Below are 19,825 nucleotides of genomic sequence, written 5' to 3'. Positions count from 1 at the left end.
TTATGTTGTGAATTGTAGTGACAAATTAGTTGCCCTTGAATGGCATGGACTATCAGAATGACTCTGTAGAGCTAAAGTTGAGAGTTCTGTACCTATTGTATGTTTTCCATAAATTCATTGTCTACATATCATTTTGTTCAGTGATGACTAAGTTGTTGAGCTATCAATTAAAAAATTCAAAAATTGCTTTGGAAAATTAAATTATATTGCCTGAATCTATGTGGAAAATATGTATCTTTGTTCTTTCTCTTTTTTTGTGATTCTGCTGGCTAGTATCTCTTTTCTGTTCATTAGGATAATTGTTAATAAGACTCTTAGTACCAAATGAATGCATTACTAGGGAGCAGAAGTCTTGTTTATCGGACTCTAGGAAAAAGTAGTACTAGGTGTTTGAGAGAGAGATATTAAGAACATTTTCTTACATAACAATTTGCCTTTGGGCCCCTTAATTCTTATCTCTGCCTTCATCACAGTATCAGAAATTGAGACTTTTAGCATGTCTGTGAGAGACTAGATTCAGTGTGCTAAAAACATCAAACAAAACACAAAAACTCATTGATTTTTTTTTTCATTCATTTCTTTCTCACATCTTCACATTAAACTGCTCTTGCCTATGTCTGAACAAACTTATTTAATCAATTCAAGGCTAGGAATCCAACTTCACTTTTATTTGCCACCTGTGGTGACACCGAAACATTGTCAAAGAAAGTTTATAATTAAAAAATATCAGTGGTAGACTATCAATGGCCAGATAGTCTACAGGCATTCCCTTATATCACAGTACGGGGGAAATGTAGTTTATCTACATATGTTAACTGTGTGGTTCTTAACAATAAAACTATCTTATGACTTAGAATGAGCAATATTGCTTAAGTGAAAAACAATTTAAAAATTCATAAATCAGACCAAGTTGAGTAATATACCTGTAGTGCTTAAATAAACTTGTTAGGAGCCACTTGAATGTACATAAATATATAGTTGCTTAACAATGCCTGAATGTTTCTCACATATTTACACCTGCTGTGAACACAAGCATGATATTATTGTAAACAAAGATAAAATGCCTGTTTTCATCATTTCATGTTTATTAACTTTTGCACAGTTGAATGATATTCAAGCATTTTTAAACTTTAGGGGTAATGTTATTCAAAAAGTTTCTGATACTTTTTCCCTTTAGAGAAAATTATTAATAGTTTTTCTTATAATTTATTATTTTTTTAAATTTGCCTTAAGAAGTTTAATTCCCTAACAATATCTGTAAAGTAAAGGTAGAATTCCTTAGATATTTTTTGTTTTTGTAGTCAGCAATTAACATCCCCCGTGAAAAATTAGCTATGTAATTGACACCAGAATTCAGAAATCCCTATTCACTGCTTCATGAAGCTTCACACAGGAACAAAGAGGAAGAAAAGGTAATCTATTTCTTTGAAACTAGATGAAAAGTCCCTTCAAGCTGGTAACTTTCAATGACATATAGCTGGATTTAGTAATACACAATACATTGTACAAATGGATGAGATGACTTGTCATATTCTTAAGAGAAATTATTATTTAATTTCCTGATGTGTTAAACAAATATCTTATTTTAAACTAGAATACCGCTCATGATTTTTCTACTCTATATAAAGTAGTTGTAGAAATTAAAATATGAAATCAAATAGTTACAAGTAGAGAAAACATTTTTCTTTTTTTCTTCATGTAAGTCTGGTGTATATGCTATGAGACAAATGCATTACACATGAGAACAAAGTGTAAATCAATATATTGTGATTGCTTACTTTAGTTAAAATGGAAGCACAAAAGCATAATTTTGAATTTAAAAATTAAAGAAGATAGGAAATCAATTTGTTTAATCCAACTTTAAATCTTTACCATGATAAATTTTTAGGCTACGCTAGGTTTTAATACCTTTTGTCAAAGCATGAAGCAGGAGCACCCAGTTGGATTGCAGTGGAGTGGAGTGTTAATCACTCAGTCATGTCCAACTCTTTGTGACTCCATGGACTGCCTGCCAGTCTCTTCTGTCCATGGAATTCTCTAGGCAAGAATACTGGAGTGGGTAGCCATTCCCTTCTCCAGGAGATCATCCTGACCCAGGGATCAAAGCTAGGTTTTCTGCATTGCAGACAGAGTCTGACAAATATCCAAATGGGAGGAAAATGAAAGAGTTGCTAAGGAATAGGATACATTTCTATAAATCATCACAAAGTTGGGCAAGATAAATTATAACTTAAAATTTCTTTCAAATAGTAAGTCCTGCAGGATCTTTGTCTGTGTACCACTGCTAAATTTCTAGTGCAAGAGTATGAACAGAAATCAAAGAATCCGTGAGCTTTCTCAAAATTTACTTTTCTTTGCTAATGCTCCTCTATTACAAGTCAAAGAATATTTCATTTTCAGTTTTTTTTTTTTTTAATTAAATTTAAAGATTTTCAGCAGTTAGAAAATTTCTCCCCCAAAGAAACTACACACAAAATCACTTTGTGTTCAATGCTAACTATATGTTCATTTCTGTGTTTGAGTTTATTTTATTCTTTGGATTGTATGTTGATTTATTTTTAGTTAAGATCAACAATTACCCACTTCTCTCCTCTTCTTCCAGTTTAACTGTACCTTCTCATTACACTCTTCCTTTTTAGCTAAAATAAACCTTTCTCTACTGGTCAAACTTTTTTTTCTCACATACCAGGTCTGCTTGACAGTGATTACTAGAGTTTAAAGAAGTATTTTCAGAGGCTTTTTAAACTTCTGCTAATTTATGCTAACTCTCTTGTTCAAGTCATAAATTCTCTGTATGTTTTTAAAGCATATACAATGCACAATGGGCTTATGCACTTAAATTACAGCAACAATGCAGTTTTTGCTGAGGACTGCTTCCCAGAATATCAAACCTTGTGCTTTCATAGGCGAATTAAAAATAATTTGAATCATTTTAAAGAAATCATTCTCAAATATATTATACTCTTCAATGCTTTATTAAACACAATATATGAAACAGATTAAATGGATTCATAGATGGGTGGTTAACATTAAGAAGACTGCTTATTGTAGTGTGCTAAAATGTACTGCGCTTCAATTAGGTGAACTGAACTGGCCCCAAGAGCTCTGGTGGTTTCCTATTTGACTTCCCCCACAATTTCATGTTATTTCTGTAAATAGCTCTCCTAATCAGCCACTGCTACTCTCAATTAGCTATAAGTTATAATTTAGAGAAATGGAAAGATGTTAGGGGACATGAGATAGCCAAACTTGGCAAATGAATAATATTCTTCGATTCCTGATTCTAAGTCAGTATGCTCTGACCTGCAGTGTTTCTCAATTTATAGGGAGAATAAAATTTATGGGCTTAATTACTGCTGTTTTTTTCTTGCTCAGAGAGTTTTTCTCTTATATCTGGAACTGGGATTGTGTTTTATTTGGTTGAACCGAACTGACATTTGAATGTAAAAGAAGCCTAATTTCATAATCATTACCCAAGAGGCTCACAGACAAAAGATAAGGGAGGAGTAAAAGTCTTCAAGAGAAAATACACAGCATTGTCTTTCCTTGTTCCCCAGTGATGATCAAATGGATTGTACCTAAATTCTACTGAAATAAATCAGTCAGTCTTTAGTTATTATTCTTCAATTTCATATATGTAAATGGTAAAGGCACACAGAAAGCATTTCAATGTATTGTGTTTCTTAGAAAAGTAATGTTTGGGGTGTAGTAACCATTCATGAATAACTAAAATATATATTTTAAAAATATCCATGCATTGAAATTATCTGCACAATTTAATTGAAGTTATAACAATACTGTGATGTGATGAACAGAAGTTCAAGCTCTGGAAAGGATGACAGAAGTTTCCTTAGAAGTTTAATCATTAAGGAGTGTGAAGAACTTCAAAATATCTTCCATGTTTCTGTGACATTTCACCCAAGGAAGTTGTGTCTGCAAAAATGAAAGTTGAAAATGTTACAGCTAATGAGAACTCTGCATAAGGGGAAATCCATCAGCTTCAGTTGATAAGAGCTAAAACTTTAATTACATGAGGTTTCATTATAGCTTTTATTTAAGTGCCATGTCTTTTATGGCAGAGACAATAACGCAAAATGATAATTTCAGATCAAAATTTATTAAAAAGTGTATTTCAAATGTAATAGGTAGGTGCTTATGCTGAAACCACACCTCCTTTCTTCTCGTACCTCTTTCTTTTGAGTTTCCAATCTTAGGTCAAAGTATGTTGCCGTTACAAGGGAAAGATAAAGAAAATTTGATTACTACTTTCTGTTTATTGTTAACATGCTGATAACTGTTGTATATTTTGCTCTCTTTAAAGGACCCAGATATATGCTGGTATTTAAGCATAGTATTTCTGTTATTTGAGAGGTATGTTGCTTTATCAGAATGATATGTGTCAATATTGTTCTAAAATAAAAATTGTCAGTATAATGCAGCAACATGTGTTTTACGTTATTAAAAGTCTTAAGGTACTGTAGCAGCAAGGGGTAGCACAATTAATGATCATATTTACCACATTTCATTAAGTTGGCATCCTGTTTCAACAGCAGGGACCTAGAACTTTGCTAACTGCAGCTAGAGAAGCTGCGTCTTACCACTCTGAATTTGAGTTGCTTAGAACTGAAACCTATTAAAAACTCAAAAATTTGGTCCAATATATTAACAATTTGAGGAGGACATTGTGTAAAAAGAAGATTATCATCCTTTCCAAAATGTGTATCAGGAAGAGACAAACATTTATTCTGGAAACTAAGTAACACACAGCAGCTGTCCCTAGACTTGACCTCAAACCAAGAAAAACTTCCATGTTAGTACCAGTTTCATTATTAGTGCGAAGACTTACAGTGAAACCCAGAAGGTGAAAACCCACAAACAAAACTGCCCCCAAAGAGTGTATATTAGCTCTCACAGAAGTGAAACAAAGATTTTCATAAAGTCTGAGATACTATTTCTGTTTGTTTAAGAAATGGATAATCAGTGCAGTCAGCAATAACAATTTAGCACACAGATCTTATGGGCCATGAAGAGAATGTTGGCTTACAAGTCCAGAGGTTGGGACCTGGAGCTTGCTTTGTCCAAAAGTGTGTAAAATCTTGGGCAAATCAGTTTCCTCTCAAAGCCTGTGTTCTCATTTATTTACAAAAATGATTTAGGTTGAAGGAGACTTTGTATCCTTGGATCTCAAGTGATTTCATTGCGTGATTATGTGAAAATTATTTAATTATTCATGTTATCTATTAAATGATTCACATATTATATCTCCTGTTTAATTCAAAGGAATATTGTGACAATAAGAAATAACACAGCAAAAATAATTTTGAAAAGTTAAATGGAAATTAAAACCATATTTTGATAGCCTTTATTATTCTTAAAATATAAAAACATGAAACTTTACACGAGGAAGTAAAAAAATGTCTGGGAAATCTTGGTGCTAGTGGCAGGAAGTAAAGAATAGAAACAATGGTTGAGCAGGTGAACCCACAATGATTGAAGAAAGGGAAAGAGAAAAATGTATGATATTAAACTCTTTTCTCAACATATTTTTATGATATTGCTATCTTTAGGTTTTAATAATAAGGACAGTGATGGGGATCTTCCCTAACCAGGGATTGAACCTGGGTCTCCTGCATTGCAGGCAGATTCTTTACCAACTAGGGAAACCCTCGATGCTCTATAAAATCTATTAAGTGAAGGACATAATATATTAATTTGTATTTCACATAACAATGGTTCAGAAAACAGTAATTCAACTCCCTTTTCATAGTTTAGTAACTCTCTGGAGATTTTATGGTCTACAACATATGTAAAATTTATAGGAAAAATGAACTCCTTATATGATTTTTTTGTCATACACATGTTTTGGTTAAACTCAGAAATATTAAAATGGGTGATAACCCAGAGTTGCAAAGGTGATGAGATATATGTGGAAACCAACTGAATTTAATTATTTTAATCTCAGTGTCATAATGTTCTCAATACAACAAGAAACTGCAGGGTTGTGGCCCCGATTTCTAGGAGTTACTTAACTTTTAATAGCAATTAGTTCCTGTTCAAATATAATGTGGTGATTTTTCAACATCCCTGAAGAGTAACCATCCTTCTTAGTATATCTCTAGAAATAAAAAAATTTCAGCCTGAGTTTTGAAGATGGTGTTGCTCAAATGGCAGTGTCATTGGTTATTTTCAGTAAGCCCTCCTATAGTTATGGACATTCAGTAACCTTGCTACTTCACTGACCAATGATTCCATAGAGGAAAAAATTATTTTAATTGACATTCTGTGAATGAGACAGTTGAGGTAAAATACTGATTTTTCATTTTGGTTGAGAGTATTTGATGAGGAGGCAAACAGCATGGCAAATTAAGAGGATCAAGGCCAATGTGATGCTCTGGGCCTCCTCATAACTGGTGTGAGGATTCTCTTGAGAAAAGCAAAAAGCAGTTTTCTCTCTGGAGTCTGAAATTGTCAAAATAGTTCTGAGCTGTCTTAACCTGTTTGGGAGAAAGGACGCACCCTCTCTGTAAGCCTTATTGGGAGTGCCTAGATTGTGTGTCCAAAAAATACTTACTGTTTAAAACATATAATATGTACAATTAAATACATTTAAAATACAAGCTAATGATTTAAGCTTTCTGGAACTGAATTCTACTTGTGTCACTTACTAGCTGTGGTGCACTGTGAGTTAATGAATATAAGCTTTCCACTTATTTGTACAATAATAATAATTATTATTGAGTACTTAATTATGTCTGGCACAATTCTAGTTGCTTAATGGATATCAATTCATTTATCCCCAGGACAATGCAATGTAGTTGCATTATTATTATCCTCATTTTATGAAGGAGGATTTCAGAATTTAAGCAAGTACAGGCATCTAATGTAATCTTCACAACACCCTTAATGTTATTATCTAAATGTCCAAACTGCATAGAAATCAGTTATCTTGATGGAAATGAGATAATGAATGACAGAACCAGGATTTGGATTAAATGTCCTGATTTCAGGCCTGATACTCTTTCTGCTATATCATTTTCTCTCCTGGTTCATGATGATAATTGGGTAGTTTAGTCATGAGCAACAAGATGGTGTATATCACCAGAATGTGTCTTCTTAATAATAGAGGGATTGCTACATGTTTATTTATATTTATGAAAATGATTTATTGCTAATTAGAGCTTTAATCTTTGCATATTAATACTCAATATGCAAGTTTGTGAGAATAAGTCTTCTTTTTAGGGCAAAGTAAATCTAGGCATTGTTTTTTAATGTCATTTAAATTATTTGACATCAATATACTAATCAAGTAAGAAATGTTTGAAAAACTGAGTTTATAAGCCAAGAGATCCAAAGGGGGATTTATAAACAAAGATGGATCAATTAGCCCACTGTGAAATATTAATCAAAGCCTGCAGGTATTGTTATTTCTTCAAATTTTACTCACGATTGGAATCCATTAGCCTCTGGAATTTGAAAGCCGGTTTCTTCCAATCCGATCCACAGGGATACCAAATCGCCTTTTTGGATGATCTACTACTTTCCTGAAACAAACCAAAAATAACATATTTAAGCTAATGTTCAATTAGTTTTGCTTTTTTTATTTCCCGCAGATCTGGGGCCTTTCTTCTGGAGTAGGAATGACTAGTAGTTCTTATTCATTGGCACCCAGTATATGTCAGACACTATCTCTTATCTTTTGGACATCTGTTGAAGTAGGTATGCCCACTTCCATTTTACATCTGAGGACACTGAGGCTTAGAGAAATTAAACAACTTATCCAAAATCAAATAGATGAAAAGCCAGATCTTACCAGCATACCAATCTGCTAAGTGTTTAGTTTGGTAAGTCCCATTCCCCTCTTCAGATTTTGGTGTGTTCCTCTGTCAGTTGAGGGAGGTTGCACTAGGTCAGTGGTTTTCCCTAATCTCTTCCTTACAATGGTTTTCCTGGGGAAGGATGGTGGTGGAAGAGGAACAGATATGAAGCCAAGACTGGATATAGAGTAAGTGAGCCCCTCAGGTCTTCACTCAGATTTTACCTAGAGAAGCTTTGTGTGTGATAGTCTATATTTGTTATATATGTTCAGATATTGTTTTGGGGAAAAAAAGTTTCATTATTAAAATAAAGTTAAAAAATTCTACAAGAGGCCTTACAATTTGTGTGTTTTATGAATTATCTCTTTAAAAAGACACATTTTAATTTGATTTGTTATTGCCATTACTTGGTTCTATTGTCAAAATGCTAATAGGAAAGATCCCAGAGCTGTGAATGCATAACTTTCACTGGCCTTGGGTTTAAAAGTTTTTGTCTTCTTAAGAAAGATAGAAATAGGGAGAAACTAAGAAAGTCATGTAAGTAAGTGACTTGTCTCACAGCTGAGGGGAATTGACTTAACAGATTTGTTGGGCTTTTTTATTGACATAATATGCATACAGAAAATAGGATAAGTATTTTGTAAGTGAACAATATGAGATATATACAGATTATAAACACAATTACTACCCAGATCAAGAAATAGAACATTACCAGCAATCAAATATTTTAGAATAGGAAAGAGTCTTAAAGTTAATTTTTGCACCAAACGTAAGAATATCAGCTCCAATTTTTGATACAGCTTATCACTTGAAAGTCTCAATGAGGAAGATCTAATTGCCTCTCAAGACAACTTCATCAATATTCAACAGCTTAAAGAGTTTCAAGATTTGATTCAGAGCATTTTCAATAGTTTTTTTGGTTCTTTCTAATTACTTGCATTATATTGTCAGTATTAGACTACATAATTTAAACACTAAAACTACATCATCTATAAAGGCTTCCAGGTGGAAAAGTGGTAGAGAATTCAAATGCCAATATAGGAGATGCAAGAGACGTGGGTTCAATCCCTGGATTGGGAAGATCCCCTGCAGGAGGAAATGGCAAACCACTCCAGTATTCTTGCCTGGAAAATTCCATGGACAGAGGAGCCTGGCAGGCTGTAGTCGATGGAGTCTCCAAGAGTCAGACACAACTGAGCGACTGAACAAGATGATATACGGCACTTCTGACCTACACAGTTGTAAGATAATACATAAATCTGTGGGTTTTTTAAACCCAGATGTTTGTGTTAATTTATTACCACAGCAATAAAAAACTGAATATGTTTGTTTGTATGATTTAGGGCTGATGTCTGAGTGTATTACAGCTAATACCTAAAAACAGGAAATGTGATTTTTATTCCTTGAGTCCTCAAATTCCTTCATGAACAACTCCCATTATAACTCCACGGAAGGGATAAGGTAGAAGCCATCCTGGGATAGAGAAGAATGCTCTGGGGAAGGCCCAGACAGTAGAAGAGGAAGTGAGAAACCAGCATTTCCAGGTGTTTAAAGGACTGAGGAGAAGAGAAAGGAAATGGCAGCTGGGAAAAGAGTAGTGGCCCACATGTGAACTGACCTCTGAAAGCTTCTGTGGAGTGAATAGTGTCACCAGAAATAATCCTTTTACTTTTTTAGAGAAGTGTGATGGTTTCAGGGCTTCCCAGGTGGCCCAGTGGTAAAGAATCTGCCTGCCAATGCAGGAGACACAAGAGGTGGCTTTGATCCCTGGGTGGGGAAGGTCTCCTGGAGTTGGAAATGACAACCCACTCCAGTATTCTTGCCTGGAGAATTCCACGGACAGAGAAGCCTGGAGAACTAAAGTCCGTGGGGCCACAGAGAGTCCAACACGAGTGATCACAGCACAGCACGGCGCAACAGAGCGATGGTTTGGTTTCATGCATTATTATAAATTAGAACAGAACATGTATGGGTCCATATTACCAACATATACTTTCAAAAGTGAAAGTAAAATAAATGAAAATAGCATTTTTTTCTTTCTGTACTACAGTTAATCTAATTTTCCTGCTCAAGTAGATGGGAGGACAGACACTACAGTCTTTCCTGGTGGCTCAGACAGTAAAGAGTCTGCCTGCAATGCAGGAGACCCTAGGAGACCCTAGGTCAGGAAGATTCCCTGGAGAAGGAAATGGCTACCCACTGTCACATGCTTGCCTGGAAAATCACATGGAAGGAGGACTCTGGTGGACTACACCCCATATGGTCGCAAAGAGACACTACTGAGCAACTAAAACACACAATATCTGATAAAAAGAAAATAAACTCTTTCTCGTTTTCCCTCATTCCCTGTTCTTTCCTTCCTTTCTTTCCCCCAGATTCGATCCAAAAAAGTATTAGAAATCAGGAGATATTGACTTGTATTCTATTTATTTCTTCTACTTACCAAAAAATGAGAATAGCTAAGTCGAATAATTTCTATATAGTTATCTATCAATTCAGAAGTAAAATGGCAAGCTAACATTTATCTTAACATTTTTGCTGATATGAAATATATATAACAATACTACACTCTTCAGCACATACACTGACATGAATACAGAGTGTGAAACTTAAATGCTAACACAGAAAAATAATCTTAAGACCAAAAGGGAAAACTATACTTTCTAACCATCTAGTCCCTCTTGTGACAAAATAATGGAATGACATGGCTTATATATTCATTGAAAACAGTCCATCTTTTCCATTCTAAAATATTCTGAAAGTAGTATAAGGATTCAGAATATAGATCAAAGTAATATAATGAGGATGGATTATTTTAAATATAATTTTAAACTTCACACTAAAATATAGACAGCCTAAGTCATTTATATTCTTTGATAATTCAATTTCTAAAGATGTTCACCATTCTAAAACAACTGTTGGAAAGCTTGTATTTATACTTTTTGTTTAGAATCACACATATCAAAGAGTCTATAAATTTATCTATGTTCAGTTTTAGAAAATAAAACAAACATCCTTATTGGTAGCACCAAATTAAGAAATAAAATATTACCAATACTTAGAAGTCCTCCGTGTTCTTCCTCCCAAATTGATTCCCCCCATAACTTAGTCACAGAGGTAATCTGAAGGATGAATTTTTATCTAATAGTTCCTTTGATTTTCTTTATAATCTATATGTATTCTTCCAAACTCTCTTCATTAGTTCAGATGGTTCTAGAATTTTATTTGGAAGAAATGATGTGTGAATTCTTCTTGACTTCTTTCAACAAATATGTGTTTCATGTTTTGAGATTTGTCCATGTTGACTTGTGTAGATGTAGTTCTTTTATGTTCACTGTTGTATAGTATTTCATTGTAAGGATAATGAATAGGCAACAGCTTATTAACACATTTTACTGATAGTAATTTGAGGTGTTTCCTTTTTTGTTACTATTGTTATGTACTGTTCAGCTAATTTTTTTCATTCACATGCCTGTAATGCACATTTGAGGCTTTCTCTATGGTAAATTTTTAGTAGAATTGCTAGCTATTCTTATACTTATTTTTATTACATAATGCCATACTGTTTTTCAAAATGGTACCTATTTACACACCCGAGAGCAGTGTATAACAATTTCTATTGTTTCAAATCTATGCCAACCCTTACACTGTAGACTTTTAATTTTGCCAGTCTATTGTATTGTCAACTTAGTGGTCATTGCATTGTGACTTCTCTGTGATCTTAGTTTGGTTTCCATGGCTACTATTGAATGAATTTGCTCACCTCTTCCTTTGCTTATCGACCACTTGAATTTCTTCTTTTGGAAGTACTTATTCGTCTGTTGCCTATTTTTCTCTTGGTTTGGTTTTTTTTTTTTTTAAGTATTGATTTGTAGGAGAGTTTCGTATACTCTGAATATTAGACTTTGTCAGTTATAAGCAAATATCCTTTCCCATTTGTGGTTAATTTTTTTTACTGAGTCTTTATGAAAATCTTTAGTATTGTTTTGAAACTTATCAATATTTTTACATTCGTTTGATTAAATCACCTCTAATGGCATCACCGACTTGATGGACATGAGTTTGAGTAAACTCCGGGAGTTGGTGATGGACAAGGAGGACTGGCGTGTTCATGGGGTCACAGAGTCAGACACGACTGAGCAACTGGACTGAACTGAACTGAATGTTATAAAAGCACCCCACTCCAGTACTCTTGCCTGGAGAATCTCATGAACAGAGGAGGCTGGTAGGCTGCAGTCCATGGGGTCGCTAAGAGTCAGACACGACTGAGCGGCTTCACTTTCACTTATCACTTTCATGCATTGGAGAAGGAAATGGCAACCAACTCCAGTGCTCCTGCCTGGAGGATCCCAGGGACAGGGGAGCCTGGTGGGCTGACATCTATGGGGTCGCACAGAGTCGGACACGACTGAAGTGACTTAGCAGCAGCAGCAGCAGCAAAGTTATAAAATATTTTCCTATGTTGTTCTAAATATTTTTTTTCAGTTCTGTCCTTCATATTTACATATTTAATCCTTTTGAAGTTATTTTTTATTTATGCAGTGACATGGTCATGTTCCTTTTCTTTTTTTCCTATATTCACACTTAATTATTTATATATTCCAAATTCAGTGTCAAGTTTCATGGGAAATCCTCTTGCAGTTTTACCTGGAATTGTGTTGAATCAAAGGTATAAATCAATTTGGAGAAAATTGAATTCTTTACAATATTGACTCTAACTATCCAAGATTAGCTGTTTAGATTGTCTTTAATGCCTTCTCATGTATTTCTATAATTTTATCCATAAAAAAATTTATTGGATTTGTTGTTGCTTATCATTTAAGAATATGTGTTGTAGGTTTTTTAATAGTTGGTCCTTCCTTGGTTAAAAAAGATTTCCTTCTGTTATTAGTCCACTGGTGATTTAGATCATAAATAGATGTTTAGCTTTATTGAGTGTTATTTCTGGATCTACTGGATGATATGACTTTACTTCTTCAATTTGTTAGTTCTATTAGTTGGCTTTCTAAAGCAAATCAAACTTTTATTTATTTATTTTTTTTTAAAAATACACTCTTTTGCAAAAGAAACAAAAGAGACCATAGCAAAAATCAACAAAGCTCAAAGCTGGTTTTTTGAAAAGATAAACAAAATTGACAAACCATTAGCAAGACTCATTAAGAAACAAAGGGAGAAGAACCAAATCAACAAAATTAGAAATGAAAATGGAGAGATCACAACAGACAACACTGAAATACAAAGGATCATAAAGAGATTACTACCAGCAGCTCTATGCCAATAAAATGGACAACTTGGAAGAAATGGACAAATTCCTAGAAAAGTATAACTTTCCAAAACTGAACCAGGAAGAAATAGAAGATCTTAACAGACCCATCACAAGCATGGAAATCAAAACTGTAATCAGAAATCTTCCAGCAAACAAAAGCCCAGGACCAGATGGCTTCACAGCTGAATTCTACCAAAAATTTAGAGAAGAGCTAACACCTATCTTACTCAAACTCTTCCAGAAAATTGCAGAAGATGGCAAACTTCCAAACTCATTCTATGAGGCCACTGTCACCCTAATTCCAAAACCAGACAAAGATGCCACAAAAAAATAGAACTACAGGCCAATATCACTGATGAACATAAATGCAAAAATCCTTAACAAAATTCTAGCAAACAGAATCCAACAACATATTGAAAAGATCATACATCATGACCAAGTGGGCTTTATCCCAGGAATGCAAGGATTCTTTAATATCCACAAACCAATCAATGTAATACACCACATTAACAAATTGAAAGATAAAAACCATATGATTATCTCAATAGATGCAGAGAAAGCCTTTGACAAAATTCAACACTCATTTATGATAAAAACTCTCCAAAAAGCAGGAATAGAAGGAACATACCTCAACATAATAAAAGCTATATATGACAAACCCACAGCAAACATTATCCTCAATGGTGAAAAATTGAAAGCATTTCCCCTAAAATCAGGAACAGGACAAGGGTGCCCACTCTCACCACTACTATTCAACATAGTTTTGGAAGTGTTGGCCACAGCAATCAGAGCAGAAAAAGAAATAAAAGGAATCCAGGTAGGAAAAGAAGTGAAACTCTCACTGTTTGCAGATGACATGATCCTCTACATAGAAAACCCTAAAGACTCTACCAGAAAATTACTAGAGCTAATCAATGAATATAGTAAAGTTGCAGGATATAAAATTAAGACACAGAAATCCCTTGCATTCCTATACACTAACAATGTGAAAACAGAAAGAGAAGTTAAGGAAACAATACCATTCACTATTGCAACAAAAAGAATAAAATACTTAGGAGTATATCTACCTAAAGAAACAAAAGACCTATACATAGAAAACTATAAGACACTGATGAAAGAAATCAAAGAGGACACAAATAGATGGAGAAATATACCGTGCTCATGGATTGGAAGAATCAATACTGTGAAAATGAGTATACTACCCAAAGGAATCTATAGATTCAATGCAATCCCTATCAAGCTACCAACGGTATTCTTCACAGAACTAGAACAAATAACTTCACAATTTGTATGAAAATACAAAAAACCTCGAATAGCCAAAGCAATCTTGAGAAAGAAGAATGGAACGGGAGGAATCAACCTGCCTGACTTCAGACTATACTACAAAGCTACAGTTATCAAGACAGTATGGTACTGGCACAAAGACAGAAATACAGATAAATGGAACAAAACAGAAAGCCCAGAGATAAATCCATGCATCTATGAACACCTTTGACAAAGGAGGCAAGAATATACAATGGAAAAAAGACAACTTCTTTAACAAGTGGTGCTGGGAAAGCTGGTCAACCACTTGTAAAAGAATGAAAGTAGAACACTTTCTAACACCATACACAAAAATAAACTCAAAATGGATTAAAGATCTAAATGTAAGACAAGAAACTATAAAACTCCTAGAGGAGAACATAGGCAAAACTCTCCTTGACATTAATCACAGCAAGATCCTCTATGACCCACCTCCCAGAATATTGGAAATAAAAGCAAAAATAAACAAATGGGACCTAATGTAACTTAAAAGCTTTTGCACAACAAAGGAAACTATAAGCAAGGTGAAAAGACAGCCTTCAGAATGGGAGAAAATAATAGCAAATGAAGAAACAGATAAAGGATTAATCTCAAAAATATACAAGCAACTCCTGAAGCTCAATTCCAGAAAAATAAATGACCCCATCAAAAAATGGGCCAAAGATCTAAACAGATATTACTCCAAAGAAGACATACAGATGACTAATAAACACATGAAAAGATGCTCAACAGTGCTCATTATCAGAGAAATGCAAATTAAAACCTCAATGAGGTACCATTACACGCCAGTCAGAATGGCTGCTATCCAAAAGTCTACAAGCAATAAATGCTGGAGAGGGTGTGGAGAAAAGGGAACCCTCTTACACTGTTGGTGGGAATGGAAACTCGTACAGCCATTATGGAGAACAGTGTGGAGATTTCTTAAAAAACTGGAAATAGAACTGCCATATGACCCAGCAATCCCACTCCTGGGCATACACACCGAGGAAATCAGATCTGAAAGAGACACGTGTACCACAATGTTCATCGCAGCACTGTTTATAATAGCCAGGACATGGAAGCAACCTAGATGCCCATCAGCAGACGAATGGATAAGGAAGCTGTGGTACATATACACAATGGAATATTACTCAGCCATTAAAAAGAATTCATTTGAATCAGTTCTAATGAGATGGATGAAGCTGGAGCCCATTATACAGAGTGAAGGAAGTCAGAAAGATAAAGACCAGTACAGTATACTAACGCTTATATATGGAATTTAAAAAGATGATAACTCTAACCCTATATGCAAAACAGAAAAAGAGACATAGATGTACAGAACAGACTTTTAGACTCTGTGGGAGACGGCGAGGGTGGGATGCTCTGAGAGAACAGCATTGAAACAAGTATACTCTCAAGGGTGAAACAGATCACCAGCCCAGGTTGGATGCATGAGACAAGTGTTCAAGACTGGTGCACTGGAAAGACCCAGAGTGATGGGATGGGGAGGGAGGCAGGAGGGGGAATTGGGATGGGGAACACATGTAAATCCATGGCTGATTCATGTCAATGTATGGCAAAAACCACTACAATATTGTAATTAGCCTCCAACTAATAAAAATAAATGGAAAAGAAATGATAGTGGGTTATCTTTTGATACATTAGTAGAATTGTTTTGCTGATTTTTTTGGGTATAATTTATATCTGTATCTATTGATGAAGTTATTCTGTAATTTTCTTTTCTTACTCTTTTCACACATGGTTTTGGTGTTCAAATAATGCTATTCTCATGAATTGAGAACTATACCTTCTCTCTTAGGTATTATTTTGTTATTTATTGAATTTTTTCATGCTCTGAGTCTATGTTCTGTATGACAACTAAGCTTTTAAAAATGATCAAGCTTATTTTGTGAACAGATACTTATTTAAACAGTTGTTTCATGTGAACGTATTCATTTTTTCTCACCAATTGTAGGATACACAACAACTTGTATTGATTCTGCTTATAGTTTTGAGTTTCAAAGAAAGAAACTTAGGACTAAGTTTAGTGTGGAGAGTGTTCTCTCAAAACAGTGATTTGCTACTACATCTTAAAGGGACAATAAAATACCTGGGATTCTTTCAAGAAGGGCATATAGCTCCACCAACGTTGAGTAACAACAAAAAGGGGTAAATACTGTAATGGCTAACAGAGGATGCTCATTTAAATAGTTCAGTAATTGGGACTTCCCTGGCAGTCCAGTGGTTAAGACTCCAAGCTTCTACTTAGGTCCCTGGTGGGGGAACTAAGATCCTGCATGTTGTATGGTGTGGCCAAATAAATAAATAAATAGTTCAGTAATTTAGATTAGTAAAACACAGAATTAAATATGTATACTTTAAAGGTTAGGTGCATATAGTAGCCATGCTCCAAGATAAACTCCCATAATTCTACTATAATGCAGTCTCCTCCCACATTGAACAAGACTGACCTCTGTCACCAATAGCATATTGTGGAAATGACTTCTAGAGCTAAGTAATGAAAAATGCTGCAGCTTCTGCCTTGCTTTGTTGGATTACTCACTCTAGGGGAAATCACTTACCATTTTCTAAGGCCATCCTACAGTCCTTTAGAGAGGTTTACATGACAAGGAACTAAGGCTTCCTGCCAAGATCTAGCAAGGGCCTGAGACTTCCTGCCATTAGCCTGTGAGTGGGCCATTTTGAAAATGGATATCCCCAGGCCCCATGCAGCCTTCAGATTACTGCAATCCTGGCCAGCTTCTTCATTGTAACCTTGAGACAGACTCTGAGCCAGAATCACTCAAGCAAACTTTTCCTAGATTTGTGATGCACAAAAATCGAGTGAGAACATAGATGTGTATTATTGTCTTGCTGCTGCTGCTCAGTCACTGAGTCATGCCCATCTCTTTCTGACCCCCTGGACTGTAGGCACCAGGCTCCTCTGTCCATAGGATTCCCTAGGCAAGAATACTGGAGTGGGTTGCCATTTCCTTATTGTCTTAAGCTGCTGTATTTGGGTAACTTGTTTGCATAGCAATAGATACCTAATACAGTAAGACTCAAAGGGCTGTGGGATTCCACAAGAGAAGAGATCATAGCCAAATTTGAGGGTTCCAGGAGGAACTTATGGAACACATGAAAACAATAAGACAAACGGTGACCCCCAAACTCTGCAATCTTGTTAATCACAACTTAAAATTATAGAATTAATAAATGACATAAGAAGTTAGATATAAATGTAAGAGCTTAGAAAAACTAATATATGAGACAGACTAATATGAAGGAGACTCAGCAAGGGCCTGTAAAAATGAGAATGAATGAAAGGTTAACTTTTAAATGGATTTTTAAATTTAGAAGAGATCATTGGGCTTTCAAATTTAAATTCCAGAATGTTCTGATGAAAGACCACACAAGTCTGAGTGATGATGTAATCTTTTTAGGGACCAATACATAATGCCCCCCACTTTTTCTGAGTCCATCTTTAGACACAAAATAGAAATAAGATATGAAAGATCAATGCATAGAAATCAAAACGCCATTTTGTTTAAGCTGAATGTAGAGTAAGACTTCAATTTGCATTTAAATGACTTTCCTACATTTCCTCTGAGGATTAGACAGATTTACACAATTAGTCCTTATTATCAAATAAAAACAAGAAGAAAGGGGATGAGCTGAACATGCTCAACTCTTCCTTCCAAATTAACCTATCTGGTGCATGATTACTTCTCCTTTGGGAAAGAATAAATAAAGGATTAGTGTTTGGGGTCAGTATTTTTCTAACTGGAGTTCCTCTACTTGGAAACATGAGGCTGGAAAATATGACTTAATAAATGTGATATGTTTGGAATGATGAAAGAAACTGCTACTTCATTAGCACACAGTTGACTTATGACTTTTGGAGTTCTACCTCAAAAGTGGTAATTCAATCTTAAGTAGATTCTATTAAATTTTTGATGATGGTGCTGACTAGGCATACTGTCAGCTTCTGAAATAGTACCCCCCAAATGGGCCATATTAACAGGCATTCAGAAACAAACCAGGAGCTCTGGAATTAAATAGTGAGATTTAAAGGGTTCCAAATCAGACATGCCTGATTTGGAAGCTACTGTAGATTTGTAGGACTAGGCAGAAAGGATTTTCATTTACTTGGCTCATGAGCCTCTTTGAGGGTCTAATGACAGTTGAAATTTCTATCCAGCAAATGAATTTACACAAAAATATCTTCTATAATTTTCTTTTGTGGGGAGTGGATAGTGTACATTTCAAAACCCATATATGGAATTAAGTATTATCCCTTTTGGGGGAAAGTTTTAAACCTTCATGCATGAGTTAGGTTAGAAGTAAAAGGTAAAGAGACTGTTTCTTTTCATGGACCTGAGTTGGGGTGTAAGAGGCAAGCCATAAAGAACAATTATTGGGGAAAATGGCCCAAGATCAATGCTCAAGGGCATTTCCTATAGAACAGACTTTTGAATATGAGGATGGAAACATGAAAATAGGGCACCACATTCTGAGTTCTTTCTCTGTGTTCTTCACCATGATATTGAGCCCATTTTGAACTATCTGCTTTAGACATTAACAATTAAAAGCTGGAAAGGAGTAAAAAAATTGTGGAAGAACTGGATTGGCCTTAGTCTGTGGCATTGTTTTACAATGAATTAAAAAGGTGAAATCTTAGGATTTTTTACCCTTAATCTTTGGCATGGTTAAGAAGGGCAATTGTGTCTGACAAATTGAAGTTGGAATTGCTATTCTCAATTTAGTTTAAACTTTATGTCTGGCTTAGGATAGAAACATATATATCATTGGTACAGTTTTTCCAAAATGATTTATTTAATGTAGTCACTCTAAGTGAATTTCACTTTTTCTGGCCTTGGACAAATGCCTTATTCACACATAATTTAATTTCTTTATCATAAGCAGCTTATTTCTCTAGAAAGTTATTGGACTTGAGGTTCAAGAACCTGGTCTAGCTAGATTATAGCCAGGAAGTCATTTTATATCTGTGAAAATATACCAATAAAAGGGGGATAATATTTTCTTAGGGTGTCAGGAATTTTAAAAACCCAGTGTATTGGAATGTTAAAATGGGATTCTTTCTGTCACAGTTTTGGCTGTGGCCCAGAAAAACTGAGGGAGAAAAAAGCATGGTATTTCCTCTTGCATTCCAAAGTAGGGTGCTAGAGTTATGCAGTATTTGTGAAAAAGGTTGCTATAAACTATTTTTCCAAACTTAAACACCCCTCCCAAAAAAAAAAAAAAGAAAGAAAAAGAAAAAAGATTGATACTGAATAGGTAAATAGGGAGAATTTCTCTGGAGCAAGTTATTGGAGAACAGGGACATTTCCCTCTTTTTTCATATGGAGAAAGGGCTTCAAGAAAATCTTGTTTCTCTGTCAGTCTCTATGCTTTGGCGGAGGAGCCTGGGGGGCTGCAGTTCATGGGTACGCAAAAGAGTTGG

The 19,825-nt window shown here is 34.9% G+C and overlaps 1 protein-coding gene across 1 annotated transcript in view; it reads right to left on the bottom strand.

Moving 5' to 3' along the window:
- Window positions 1-3,607: 3,607 nt before the first annotated feature.
- The window catches only part of OSTN (osteocrin), a 41,048-nt gene continuing 24,830 nt past the window's right edge, over window positions 3,608-19,825 (bottom strand). The window contains exons 4-5 of the mRNA XM_061167916.1: window positions 7,445-7,541; window positions 3,608-3,933 (exon numbers count right to left, since the gene is read on the bottom strand). Coding sequence (XP_061023899.1) covers window positions 7,457-7,541 — 85 coding nt within the window. The 3' untranslated portion in view covers window positions 3,608-3,933; window positions 7,445-7,456. The remainder of the gene's footprint in view (window positions 3,934-7,444; window positions 7,542-19,825) is intronic.

This window comes from Dama dama, chromosome 19, assembly GCF_033118175.1.
Source record: "Dama dama isolate Ldn47 chromosome 19, ASM3311817v1, whole genome shotgun sequence".
Lineage (NCBI taxonomy): Eukaryota > Metazoa > Chordata > Mammalia > Artiodactyla > Cervidae > Dama > Dama dama.
This window is presented reverse-complemented; position numbering and strand designations above follow the sequence as displayed.